The 14,888-nt window shown below is 35.5% G+C and overlaps 2 protein-coding genes across 2 annotated transcripts; both read right to left on the minus strand.

Annotated features, from left to right (window-relative positions):
- Positions 1-8,193: 8,193 nt before the first annotated feature.
- Positions 8,194-8,869, minus strand: LOC146930590 (putative histone H2B.1). Its single transcript, XM_085702075.1, has one exon. The coding sequence runs from the start codon at positions 8,769-8,771 to the stop codon at positions 8,325-8,327; it is 447 nt and encodes a 148-aa protein (XP_085558201.1). The 5' UTR covers positions 8,772-8,869; the 3' UTR covers positions 8,194-8,324.
- A 5,133-nt stretch (positions 8,870-14,002) lies between these two features.
- Positions 14,003-14,673, minus strand: LOC146930591 (putative histone H2A.3). Its single transcript, XM_085702074.1, has one exon. The coding sequence runs from the start codon at positions 14,596-14,598 to the stop codon at positions 14,146-14,148; it is 453 nt and encodes a 150-aa protein (XP_085558200.1). The 5' UTR covers positions 14,599-14,673; the 3' UTR covers positions 14,003-14,145.
- Between the last annotated feature and the right edge of the window lie 215 nt (positions 14,674-14,888).

Consider the following 14,888-nt stretch of genomic DNA (forward strand, 5'->3'; position numbering starts at 1 on the left):
TCAGAAGCTTTCAGATCCAATAAAGTTGATTTTTGCTGTTGTACCAAATCAGCATATTTTTCTTTTAAATCCTTCAACTCATTGGTTCTTACTTCAAAATGTGTAAGAAGTTCTTTAAGTGACTCAACAAGTTCATCTCTGGGAATTTTGGAATATACCTCATTTTCATCTTCTGAGTCTGAATTTGACCCAGCTTCTGAAGTTGCTGTTGCTACCAACCCAACAGCTACCTTTGCATCTTCATCAGCTTCCTCTTTATCAGATCCAGATTCACTACCCAAATCATCCCAGGTTGCCATTAAACTCTGCTTAATCTGCTTCTTGAATTTGCTTGGTTTGAATGTAGACCTCTTTGACTTGTCCTTTGACTTTTCTCTTTGAAGATCAGGGCATTCAGCAATGAAGTGACCTGGCTTCTTACAGTTGAAGCATCCCTTCTGATCTTCTTTCCTTGAGCTTCTGGAGTTACCCCTTCTGGAGAGAAACTTTCTGTTCTTCTTGGCCAGATATTGAAGTCTGTTTGAGAGCATGGCCATTTCTGCAGCATCTGGTTCAGAATCTGAACTTGACTGTTCTTCCTCTTCAGATTCAACCACTTTGAGAGCTTTTGATGACTTGCCTTTGGATGGAAGAGCTATTGATTTACTCTTCTTAGTAGACTCATGTTCATTAAGACTTAACTCATGAACTTTGAGAGAACTAACAAGATCTTCGACACTTAAAGTGTTTAAATCTTTAGCTTCCTCAATGGCAGTCACCTTCGGTCTCCATCTGGCAGGTAAGCTTCTGAGAATCTTGCTTACATGATCAGAAGCAACATAGCTCTTCTTTAGAATCTGTAGACCAGAAACTAAGGTTTGAAACCTTGAGTACATCTCCTCAATAGTTTCATCATCCTTCATTTTGAATAACTCATACTGATGTACAAGCAGGAGAGCCTTTGCTTCTTTGACCTTCTTGCTCCCTTCATAATTTGAACAGAGAGAAGCAAACATAGCTTTAGCAGTGGATTTGTCACTCATCTTCATGTATTCTGCTTTGGGTATGGCAGTGACAAGAGCTCCTCTGATAATATGATGCTTCTTGTAAAGTTTCCTCAGTTCTGGAGTATGTTTCTTTCTATCCACAGCAGCTCCTTCTTCATCAAGGACTAAACCACCAACGCCGTCTTCCAGAATATCCCACAATTCTTCATCTAGGCTCATGATGTAACTGTAAAAATTGGTCTTCCACCAAGAGAACTCTTCAGCATCTCCATTGAACTTTGGAACTTTTCCAACACTGGTTTTCTTACTATCACTATAATCATGTGAGACATTTTTATAGCTAGTATCACCATCAGGAGGAGGAGTAGTCATGTTTTTCTCAGATCTTTGACTGTTGCACGGTTAAGTGATACACAACAGACCAAGGCTCTAGATACCAATTGAAGGTGAGAAAAAACACAAGAAGGGGGGTTGAATTGTGTTTTGAAAAATTCTTCGTTTCTCTAAACAACTGAATACACTGATCAGAAGCTAAGTGAGACAGCTTCTGAAGTGATGATCAGAATCTAAATGCAGCGGAATAAAACAGAGAGAGAGAAGAAGAACGACACAAAGCAATTATACTGGTTCCTTCCACAATCCGGAAGTAGTCCAGTCCCCCTTGCACTTCCAAGGAGATTTCACTATGAGTAATATCTGATTACAAATGCTCAAGCACACAAGCAAGAGACTTCCAATGCTCAAGCACACAAGCAAGAGACTTCCAATGCTCAAGCACACAAGCAAGAGACTTCCTTTGCTCAAGAACACAATCAAGAGACTTCCTGCTCAAGCACAACTGCAAGAGACTTCCTAACTAAACAAAATTACACAGAAAATTGTTTAAGGTTGAACACTTGATATACAATCAGAGGTGCTCGCAATACAAATCAGATACAGACTCAATGGACTTAAGAATTTCTAAGATATGACTTTGAGACACAGAAATTCTAAGTGAATGCAGAACAATTTCAGCAGAGGTTTGGTACTTGTGAAAATCTTGTGAGTCTTTCGTTCAGCGTTCTTGCATTACCAAATCTCTAGGTCTTCACTCCTTTATATAGAGGTGTGAAAGAGACGTTGTGAAATTGCCAGCACACCAAAGAGTCGTTGTTGAAGCTTGATCTTTCACCAATGATCTTTTGCCTGATTTGGTTGTTGTCCTATGAAGAACAAATTTGAAATCCATTCCTTATCCAAAGGAACATCTATGCAGGCGAGACCGTATTCTGGAGCTGTTTTCTTGTCTTGAAGTGCAGACACAAAACAGAGTAGTGGAGAACGTGGTTGTACAATTCGTACAAAGTACAATGTCAACGCTTTCGTCCAAATTGCAAACACACACCTTCAAACACCTTTGAAATGACCGTTGCAAGCTCCACTAATCCTTTGTTTGTGTTTTCGAATCCAATAGACAGCTTTTGCATTGATGATTCTTCAATTCTTGATTCTTTGCAAATCCAGTTGATATTCAGCTTCTGGTGAAATGACTTCTGATGAGGCAGCTTCTGATGATGCAGCTTCTGATGATGCAGCTTCTGATGAGATGACTTCTGCAGCTTCTGATGATGCAGCTTCTGATGATGTGACTTCTGGACCTCTTGTCTTCAGGAGCACTATTCTTCAGGAGCAGCTTACTTCAGGAGCGCTATTTCTTCAGGAGCAGCTTGACTTCAGGAGCGCTTTTTCTTCAGGAGCAAGTTGCCTTCAGGAGCGTCCAAGCTTCAAATTTTTGTTGTTTCCATAGCTCTTTATTTGCTCATTCAGAACCAATGATGATGTAACTTTATACTTATGGTCCTGTACACTTGAACAAATATTAGCTAATCCAATTTACAATTTTTAATACCTTGTTATCATCAAAACTCTTTAAGGTTTATTGTTAAACACATTTTGTTCCAACAGAGATGACATGTGCGAATCAACCATACTTTACGCGAATGAAATCAACCATCATTTGATTTTTCTTGTTTCGAAGATTCCTCCCAGTAAGCTTCATAAGCTCATGTTTGATGATATTTCTAGGGGTTTGTATGCATATGAATATCTCTGTGAATTTTAATCTAGTTTTTTTTTTTTCTTCTTTTCTTTCTTGGATTATACCCTTACAAAAATTAAGGTTAATTAAATAAATGATTTCTATAAATATTCAGAATTTTATTTTTAGTCCTTACAAAATAGAATCACACTTTTAAGTCCATGTGACATTTTTTTTTAGCATTTGAAGAACAAAAAAATGTTGACGGGGAGAGAGAGAGAGAGAGAGAGAGAGAGAGAGAGAGAGAGAGAGAGAGAGAGAGACATGGATCACGTAGATAATGAGTAGATCAAGAAAGCAACAAACCTGATAAACACGACAATGGAGAAGGAAATAGAAACATTCCTCAGAAAACTTTCATTACAGCGACTTGGCGTAGAGGATGTTACCGGTAGTCGAGCTCTTAGACTCTCCGCCTCTTGTTAGCCGGGCTGATCAGCATAATTTTCCTTTTTTTGACAATGCTTTTGATTTTGCTTTTACTGCAAGATTTGATGAGGCATTGTTTCCGGTGAGATTTGCGGCTGAGATGGAGAGGGTTGTGGTGGTGTTTGTTTTGTACTTGTTGGGGAATGTGGGGCTAATGAGGCGAGAAAGGTTGTGAGTTTGTTTAGGAATTCTAGATTTGTTATTAGTTCTAGTAATGTTAGTTTGGTTGGGATTAGAATGACTAGTATTCTCTTGAGAATTAGAAAATCTTCTTCCTAATTCATGCTTATGATTTATTTGTGTATGTATGTTTGTTCTTATTACTTTTATTTCTAATTTATTAGTTGTTACTTATTACTATAAATTGTTGAAAATTCTACCTTCATTTGAGCCCCCCCTAGCAGTCTAATTGCAGCATTTGCATTACCTTCATTGATGTCTCCAAAACCTTTATTGTGTTGGGTGTGTAGAGGGGGATTTAATATATCGATGCTAAGGGGTTTTAGATTATAAAACACAAACACAGGAATCAGATACGACAATAACACTAGACAACGGTCATATGAGAAAATGAAAGTAATTGGAATAACTCAATATGCCGGTGTTGTATCGGTGGTGTTAGACAATGACACATGTTTTGCAGCGTCGTCTGAATGAATGTTATTACTAGTTATTGGACTGAGTTAAACTTACGATATTTTTTATATATAGAATCTCGGGAATATGGAAGTCTTGTGTGTGAGTGAAAGTATTGGAGTTGTCCTCTTTTTGAGGAGGTAGGTTTGGTGTAATTTGCAAGATGGTCAGTATCAGTGTTACTGCTATTAGGGTGTTTCACTTTGAAGTTTGAACATACATTAGGATATTTTTATTGCTATGATTTTTAATTCATCCTTCATAGTTCATAGTTTTATTTGTATGCTTGTTGCATACAAATGATTGGTTCATTTAGACATTAAATAAATTATCCTGACCCATTTGGTTTTTGAGCTGCACTTAAAGTTCCTATTCTCAATCATTTTATGAGCCTTTGGTGTAACCTTTTGATTCATGTTAGTGATGGCTCCTTTAATTGGATGGAATTTTGTTGTTTTGGTATCTGCTAAAGGTATGTTCTGTTCCACGTTATGTGAGAGTTTCTCGCGTCCCTATGTATATTCAATGTGAATTTAGAGAAATTAGAGATTGTAAAGTTTAACCACTGTGCTCTCAAACACGTGCTAAGACAGTGTAAGACATTCTCTTTACATGTACACCCTCCGATCACTAATATAAGCAAAAATTTGATTTTTAGATTCATTCATTAAATGATGTATGTAGTCTTTATTATAGACTACATACATCATTTAATGAATGAATCTAAAAATCAAACTTTTGCTTATATTAGTGACCGGAGGGTGTATATCATACTACAATGCACTATAATAAAATTATTATTTAATCAAATATATTTTCGATTTTAGCATGTTCTAGTTGCAAATCACAATAAATAGCCAATACCAAGTTATAACCAAATGTCATGAATATTTTAACAATGTGGTATGAACATGGAGGAGGAAGCATATTTAGAAACATTTAGTTGCTAATTGTTTGTAATTAGAAAAGTGTTATGCATTTCACCCAAAAAAAAAAGTAGAAAAGTTTCGTACATTATATGAATTGATTGACAACATGAATGAATCGTCCTTCAGCATTTCAACGAGATTGGTATGGTGATGACTCCTTCATAATGGCGTTGCTACTTGTTTGTAATTAGAAAAGTGTTATGCATTTCACCCCAAAAAAAAAAAGTAGAAAAGTTTCGTACATTATATGAATTGATTGACAACATGAATGAATCGTCCTTCAGCATTTCAACGAGATTGATATGGTGATGACTCCTTCATAATGGCGTTGCTACTTGTTTGTAATTAGAAAAGTGTTATGCATTTCACCCAAAAAAAAAGTAGAAAAGTTTCGTACATTATATGAATTGATTGACAACATGAATGAATCGTCCTTCAGCATTTCAACGAGATTGATATGGTGATGACTCCTTCATAATGGCGTTGCTACTTGTTTGTAATTAGAAAAGTGTTATGCATTTCACCCAAAAAAAAAGTAGAAAAGTTTCGTACATTATATGAATTGATTGACAACATTAATGAATCGTCATTCAGCATTTCAACGAGATTGATATGGTGATGACTCCTTCATAGTGGCAAGGGCAAGTAAAATATCATTTGAATGATCCATAAGTTATTGTTCCACTTGTCTTACAGAAGCTTGACAGGAGTGGTTTTTGTTTGATTTAAATCCACTTGCAAAGAGTGTAGATCAACATTTTACTGTGATACCTCAAAGATAAGTTGAATTTTTTTTTTTTCCAGTTGTAACCAAATGCCCCAAATGTGTCCATGTTGGACGACTACACATGTTGAAGTTCGAACACACCTTCAATATGAGGTGTGGCTGTAATTTAAACTTTGGTGATTTTCACAGCAGCATCGTCTGAATCAGATGTCTGTGGCACTTGAAATTGTTAGAAAAGTTCTGCTGTGTGATTTGAGTTTTATGACAAGTTATTGGACTGAGTTAAGCATCTGCTGTTTTTTTTTAATATAGAATATTAGGCATATGGGAATCGGTGGTGTTTGTGTGGAAGTTTTGTGGTTGTTGTGTTCTTGAGAAGGTAGGTTAAATGAAAATTGAAAACTTGCAACATGATCTGGATCTATGCTATGCCATCAACTGATGAGATTCTATGAGCCATTGCTGGTTTTGATTGAGTTTTTTAATTTAGTTTTACATTAAGATATGTTATTTTCCTTCGCGTTTTCAACTTATAAGAATGATAATTGTGTGATATTTTGATATCCCATGCAATTAGTGTAGTAACTTATGGATCATTTCATGTTGGACTGGGAATGTTGATATTGATTTGTAATGTGTTTATGTTGGTAATTTTGATTTTGTTTGTAATGTGTTTATGTTAGAATAGAAATCTGGTTGCAATGAAGGATTGCACCAAAGTCAGGAAAATCTGGTTTGGATTTAGACTGGGAATAAACTTTGAAGATCTGATCACTGGGTTTAAAGACTGATTAAGCCACGTGATTAACACAGTTGATAAGGAAAATCTCATCTATTTAGCATCCATATCCTATAATATATGGTTTGCCAGAAATCTTCGCCTATTTGAGGATAAAGATACCTCTGAGGAAGGAATGATATCTCTAAAGCGGCTAATATTATAGATGAATTTAATCAAGCAACTTCGGTTACTCGTCAAACAGACACCAGAAGTACCACTAATAGCATGAGATCTACTTGCATTCATAACAACAAAAGTTGGAAAAAACCTAATTCCGAAGGTTCAAAGCAAATAGTGATGTTAATCTCAGTCAAGTAGGTACCTGGGGTGTAGGATTGGTGATTCGAAACGAAGATTGTGAAGTGTTAGCAGCTGCAACCTGGACTGTCAAGGGCTTCGATGATTTCACAGTTGCCGAGGTATATGCGATGTTTAAAACTGACAAGTTTGCAGCTGAAAGTAGTTTCGGGAAAATAATTCTGGAATCTGACTGAGAAATTGGTTAAGATTCTAAACTGTTTTGTTCATGAAGTTGTAAATGATATTCTTCTAATAATAACACCATTTTGTTTCCAAAAAACAAAAGAATAGAAATCACATCAGCACACCACCACATTTTTAGGTTGTGTAATATGCTTATGCTTATTTTTACAATTAAACAAAATGTGTAACTAAAAGTAAACAATTACTAAGTTATTATTGTAGTTTGAACAATGTGTTGATATACAACATATCTTTTTCTCTCTAAGCTCGTCTCTATGCCACAAGTATAGTATTAAGAAAAAAAAAACAATCTTGCACAAACAGAAATTTTAACAGTAAGGCATTTGAACAACAAGATCACTCATTATAAGCACGCGATATCTAGACAAGCAAATAGAGCCCAAAGCAAATAAATCTTCTTTTATAAATCATTTGAAAACAGGTGATTCTGAATCTTTTAAAAAGGTTACCAAATAACACCATACAAACATTGTTGAATTCCAATATCATTAATTCCACCATTATCATACAAGAAAGGATCAACCAGGTCCGTCCCATTACTTTGTTAAAAATTCAAGAGTAAAAAAAATACTGCCAATTCTTCAGAAGATAGGCCAAGGAGAACAATGTACTATAAATTTAACTGAGCTATACTCTTTACAAATAGGCGAGGTCTGCTCTTTATGTGTATAAACATCAGTCTTGTTCACCTCAAGCAGAAGATAGGAAAGTCTTGTTCACTTATAATAAACAAAAGGCAGAATTCTTCAGAAGAATTACAGCAAACATCCTAAATTTTCTGGACAGGATTAACTACTGTAAAAACACATGTAGTTTTGCATCTCCACCCATTCAAATCATAAACGATCACAGCACACACAAATCTGTAAATTAAAACAAATGCGCCACAGCCCATAGGAGAAATCCAAATCCATAAATGTAAGTTTTCTGCATCACTAGAGTACTAAACACAAACTTTTTGCCAAGTTGTGGAAAGAAATAAAATAAGAATAATTCAGATTTTTTTTCCACAGTTTTGTAGCAGATTACAACCAGCATAATGTAGATTTCATACACAAATCATTAAAATAATGGTAGCATGCATCTTGGTATCAGTAACAACCTAATTGTACCGCACAAGCAAATTTGAAGTAAAATATGATTAATTCCACCATTGTACACAAAGGGATCAACAAGATCCCATTAGTTCATTACAACTTAGAAAAGTAAGATGCTAAAAATTAAACACCAAAACTACCACTACAAAGTTTCAAGTCTAAGAACTAGTGAACTTAGTAACAGCTTTGGTACCCTCAGAAACAGCATGCTTTGCCAATTCACCAGGAAGAACAAGCCTGACTGCAGTCTGAATTTCCCTTGAAGTGATTGTTGGCTTCTTGTTGTACCTAGCTAATCTGGAAGATTCTTGAGCAAGCTTCTCGAAGATATCATTGATGAAACTGTTCATGATTCCCATGGCTTTGCTTGAGATACCAATGTCTGGGTGAACTTGTTTCAGAACCTTGAAGATGTATATCTTGTATGTTTCAACGCTCTTCTTGCTTCTCTTCTTCTTCTTGTCTCCGGCAGCGGAACCACCTTCCTTGGGAAGCTTCTTTCCGGCCTTTGGCTTCTTCTCCGCCGGAGCTTTCTCGGCGACGGTGGACTTCTTCTCCTCTGCGGGTTTCTTCTCCGCTGGCTTCTTCTCACCCTTTGGTGCCATTGAGAATTTCGAACTTGGAGAGAATTAGGGTTTTGAATTGGGAATGGAAGTTGGAATAATTGCGAGAGAGAAGGTGGGTGTGGATGAATTCTGAAAGATGTGGTTTGATATATATATGAGAAAGTTCTCGTGTTTCTATTGGCTAGTTAGGTTCGTCGCGGATCGATGACGTGGAAATCTTTTCATCCGTTAATCACACTCCCTTAGCATATGACGATAGACGGTCACGATCTTATTTCAGCAAACGATGATGCGGATCGATGAGCTGGTTTTCATTGCGCGCCCAAATCTGAACTTTCGTATTTTCATTGCGCGCCCAAATCTGAACTTTCGTATTCTAGTTTTGAAAACAGAAATTGCAATTTATGTTCTTGATTCTTTTTATGGAAAGTGATTTTGTTTTGCAAGGACATAAATTAATTTCTAAAATATTTTCAAAAATACCTATATAGTGGGTGAAAAAAATTAGAATTTTTTTTTTGACAAAATACTAAAAAATTAGACATATAAATTAAATATTTTGCAAAAGTTTTTATTGTACATTATTTTTATATTTAGAATTACAAATATATACATAATTTTTACCCCTTGATAAATAAAACACAATGCAGAAATGAAATCAAAGAAAAATAAAGAAATACATGCAAAATATGCTTACATGATCATTGAAACTTGCTTTGGTAATTACACATTAAAAACAATTTTAATCAACAATATACAAAAATCACTTTCGCAACTTATGTATCCAAACATTGTAAGAATCATAATAGTCCGGAAACAATACTTAGTATTTCGGACTCGGTTAACCCAAGTCCAACAACAGAACATGTCACACCAAAGTCATTGATCTAGAGAGGACCATACCATGGATGTGTCTAAAAAGCAGATCAAGTGATTGAATTGGGATGAGATTGTATAATGACGTGTCTGTAGTGGTCATCTAAAGGCAACTATCCAACTAAAGTTTTGGGTCTAGAAATCCTAATTCTTCTCCTATAAATCCTAAAAATACATTATTTATAGTGCATATACCATTTGGTTTTTTCATTATTTTTTTCTCTCTTTTTCTAAGTCACATCAATAGTTATAAATGGTGTATTTTTATGTGGTGAATATTTTGTCAATTTTTAGTTGTTCAAACTTCAAATAACACTATTCAAATAATATGTCTGCATCTCTCAAAAAAAAAAAAAAAATAATATGTCTGCATACTTGGAATAACTTTGTTAAATAACATAGAATAAATTATTCACTCTACATATGTGAGTTATCATCTAAATGAGCTAGAATTATACCTACCAATCGCTTTGGATCTAACATGGTTAGCCTTATCAATATTAAATTGTGTGATAGGTACATGAAAGATCATTTTTGAGTAATCTAGTTGTCATCAATAAGTTATATTAGTAACTGAGGTTATCCAATTGTATAACTACTTAACAGTTTGAAATACTTGCTTGGGTATAAACACTTTACGAAAACAACGTTATAGATTATTGATGGTCTCTCGGGTGCAATCAAATACTCGGTTTCATAGTTCATTGATAAATATGCATACTTATTGGCCTATCTTTGTTTAAAATTAGAGATTAGAGAGAGAGTAGATGCAGCAATGGAAGCATCACGTCCTTGAGGGTATGATTACTGTTTGAACCTCGCCATGCGGCAAGCAAATCACTACTCTTTTGACGAGATGATATATGATAAACGATGCTACCCCAACGAGACATGTCCATTAGCCACGATGAGAAGAGTGTGATAGGCAATCATGATGTCGACGTCATAACTTACTCTTACATTCGTCTATTTAATGGTATAGATGTGAGTCTACATATGATATATGCTATGAACACGGAACAATGGTATACGTATATGATCATGCCTATATGTTGCATATGTTTTTATATGCGTGCATGTTTCATGGCTTGTGGTTTGAGATTGTGTGCAATATCTACATGTTTTATACTGTTTATGAGAAAATTGTTTAGTATTAAAAATGCTATATTAAATGCATGATATATTGTATAGAGATTTATTTGAAACTTCTCAAACAATTTATGGACCTCTCTAGAGTAATTAAACATTACTTCTTTTACTAGTAGTTAAACATTACTCACTTTACTCTTGCTGAATTGGTATAAAAGTTATTCATGGTTTCTTACTTTCTTTTATTCATTCTTCTTTATTCTCTTATTATCATGTCATGTGTTGAGAAATTTCAATTCATTTGAGCTTTGATGTCTTTGTATCGTGACTGGTGAGTTATTTCTATGTATTTTCAATCATTTGTTCATTGCTTGTAGTTGTAACTTCTATGTCAATTGAAGATTTATTTGAGGAGTTTTAGTGTTGTCTTAATCAATTTGCACATATGGCCTAGTTGGCCTAGCAGATGTGTGTGCTTGTAACTTGTTTAGGTTAGTGAAAACACCTGTGTTTGTTTGCCGGATTCGAAATTCTTTCCCTGGAAATGTATTCCTAAGAGTAGGATGGCAGGAATCTTATCCCAAGGCTTTTGTAAAAAATGTGTTTGGTAAGTACTTTAAACTCAGGAATTATTTCTATAAATAATTGAGTTCCTCAAATAAATAAAAGAAAACATGGTTTAAGTAATGGAGGGGTCGGTGGTTACACAACAAAACTGATGGGAATGAAGTATTCCTGCCTAGATGGGAATAACAAATTCCTGGTAACCTTTCTTTCATGTGAACAATTATGTATTTCCATGTAATAAACATAGGTACTTTTTATTCCAATCTTAGATTCCCAAGAATAAGTTTGTAGTCTCCGAAATAAACGTCAATATGAATAACTATGTTAATCTATTGGCCCTCGTTTCTTAATCTTCTGCAAATTTAGTTGAAATTGTGTAAGCCATGAATCTTAACAATGTTTTAAAAGAAGGTTTTTGACTATTAGATGCAATGTAATATGTGTGCTCTTCACAGCAACAAAAAAACTGCTAAGTGTAAGTCAAAAGAGAGATTGCCATCTGGCTGCGTTTCCAAGGAAGTCACTTCGACCACGTACTTCCATACATCAAAGGTCAAGCCCTCTTAAAGTCCAGCCCAACCAAAGCAATGTTAGCAAGTCAGTTCGGCTTTCTTGATGTCTGAAGGTGAATGCAATTATAATTTAGAAATAGAATCCAAACTTTCGAAAACACAACTGAAACAAACAAGAAGTTCATGATGACTATTTGCAAGTACACACAACTGAAACAACAAAAATCATGGCTATTCACAAGTGCACAATTGAACCAACTGCAAGTCCGTTGCCATGTACGATAAGATAGAAGCTTTTTGACATATATTTACTAAAATGATCACAAGCATACCAATTTCCAAGGCCACAAACATTTTAGCATAACTAGCTCAGCTAAAAAAATTATTCATAACAAGCTCGTTACAATTTCCGAAATTTAGAAAAATACCAGTACTTACTCAAAGAATACCAAACAAAAGAAACAATACGAGTAAATGTACTGTTCAAACATTTTAGAAGTCGTCTAATAAGTCCCACCATTTTAATACACAAAAAGATCCACCGGATCCATTACTTCAGCTACATCTTAAAAAAGGGGAAAAACTACGAATCAATATAAGCCTATTAATACCTAAAAACAGATCCAGCAAACAAGAAACAACAAAAATGTCTCAAATTTGAAAACTAGGTCACATCATTCATTCCTTCGGAGACAGCATGCTTGGCCAATTTACCACGAAGAACAAGCCTGACCGCAGTCTAAAAGATTCTTGAGCAAGCTTCTCGAAAACGTGATAGCATCAACACAAATTCCATGACAGTAGCCCCATATGTAATTGTTCAACCTCAGATAACAACAAAAGTGACAACCGACGAGTTATTTTCCACTGACTCACATCCTTCCAACTCTTCTTCAGCAACATTCATTTCCTTTTTATCACTCCAGCCCACCTTGGTGATAGCAACCCAAGAACAAGGACCCGATGCACTAGCCATCAAGTACTATTATTAGATAAAGTGCAATACTGACTCCTTATCAAATTGTTGATAGAATTTTATCCCTCAAGAAAACTCCATCATCAGGCCCCATCACTATTTACAAATAATTATAATATTTTTCAGCACAAACATGAATTGAAGACTGCAATCAAGTAGCAAAAATACCAGAAAATCAACAACATACACCTAGCAGAAAAACCAGAAAATCAATTGTTGCTATCAATAGAACACACCCAAAAGCATTGATAAACCACTTAATTGGTAATTTCTGGAACTTACAGCACAACATTTAGTGCTTACCCTCCCTTATATTTCTTCCTAACTTGAATATAATGCACCTTGCCACCAACAAGATGAAAAAATATTGACAATTGACAAAATACCCAACAACCACAAACCAATTCAATTTGTAGCAGAAAATTATCCAATTCGCATAGAAAATCGATTAAGGCAAAGGAATGATGTGATGACACATGAACACGATGACATGATGACACATGAACAGCGATGACATGATGACAAAGGCATAAAATGGAGAGGGGTGGAGAAAAGACATGTGGGAAACATGGGTGCAAAAGACTGATGCACCATTGTATTCTTGCCTCACCGATTCTGTTACTTGCCCTCCATTAAGTTCCATTCCTTCCACCACAGACCACAATACCCATAAATCCACCCTCCACGCTTGCAGCCTGTCCCTTCAGTTACAGACCTCCAATTCCACCATAGTGTAAGTTTTCTAATTATTCCGTTATTGCCTTCATTTTTCTTCCCCTTCTTTGATAAATTTTTGAGAAATTGGCCTAGCATATATCAACTAAATGGTTATTCTTCAACCACTTGTATTATGGCTTACCAGCCGCCACATATATCCAAATGTATTATCAATGAACTAGGTAAGTATAAATTATAACAAATTAGACAAGATTTGAATGTAGGCGACAATTTTTAAAATTATTGAATTTCAATATTATGCTACTGAGCTACTCTAACTCTGGTCCCAACAAATTTCAATTCCAAGCTTCTATGACACAGGTTTGCAAGTCCATAAAAATATAGCCATAACCAGATAGGGAGGAATCTTAGCTCAAGCTTCAACTCAAGGCAGTTTTCAAAGGATGCTGTGGTGGAAGCAAAACAGATACCAAAGGCAAATTTTATAACTATTCAACACTCAATTTATAAAATCTATAAATCTCTTTAACTAAATTAATATCATAACATTAAGATCTTGAAATGAAAAACGCTTTAAGAATTAAAAAGATTTCATTGATGGATAAAACTCCTAAAGGAGAATTGCAATGTGATTAGAATTACATTCCATAAAAGAAACCTACTATTAGATATGGACACAATCATAAACTAACTAAAGATTGAAAACAGATCAGATCTAAGCCTTCTTTGGAGACTTTCCAGCCTTCTTTGGCTCTTTGTTAGCAGGAGCAGCTTTTTCAGTCTTCTTAGGCAAGAGGATTGGGTTAATGTTTGGAAGAACACCACCATGAGCAATTGTGACACCAGCAAGTAATTTACCAAGCTCTTCATCGTTCCTAACAGCCAACAACACATGCCTTGGAATAATTCTATTCTTCTTGTTATCACGTGCTGCATTTCCAGCCAACTCAAGAACTTCAGCAGCAAGGTATTCAAGAACTGCTGCTAGGTATACTGGTGCACCTGTTCCAACACGCTGAGCGTATCTTCCTTTCTTCAAGTATCGACCGATTCTTCCAACTGGAAATTGAAGACCGGCTCTGATTGATCTTGTCACCGACTTCTTCCTTGGTCCTCCTCCTTTCCTTCCACCGGCTCCTTTCTTCGCGGTCTTGGTGCTTGCGTCCATTTCGAACTGAGATTCTGAGAAGATTTTGAGAGAAAGAGAATTTGAATGCGAAGAAGGTTTGAATTGAGAATTTGATGAATGAATTTGGGACGATGCGGTGGGATTAATATATGAGACGGTTCTCACGTTTCTATTGGCTGGTGAGGTTCGTTGCGGATCGATGACGTGGAATTCTTTTAATCCGTTAATTACATGACATAGGGATGTGAAGATGGACGGGGAGGATCGTGATTTGAAAAAACAATGATGCGGATCGATGAGCTGGACTTGTGAGGTTCTCACGTTTCTAC

Source organism: Medicago sativa, chromosome 4 (genome assembly GCF_051527215.1).
Source record: "Medicago sativa cultivar Bolivia chromosome 4, Bolivia_mono, whole genome shotgun sequence".
In the NCBI taxonomy this organism is placed as follows: domain Eukaryota; kingdom Viridiplantae; phylum Streptophyta; class Magnoliopsida; order Fabales; family Fabaceae; genus Medicago; species Medicago sativa.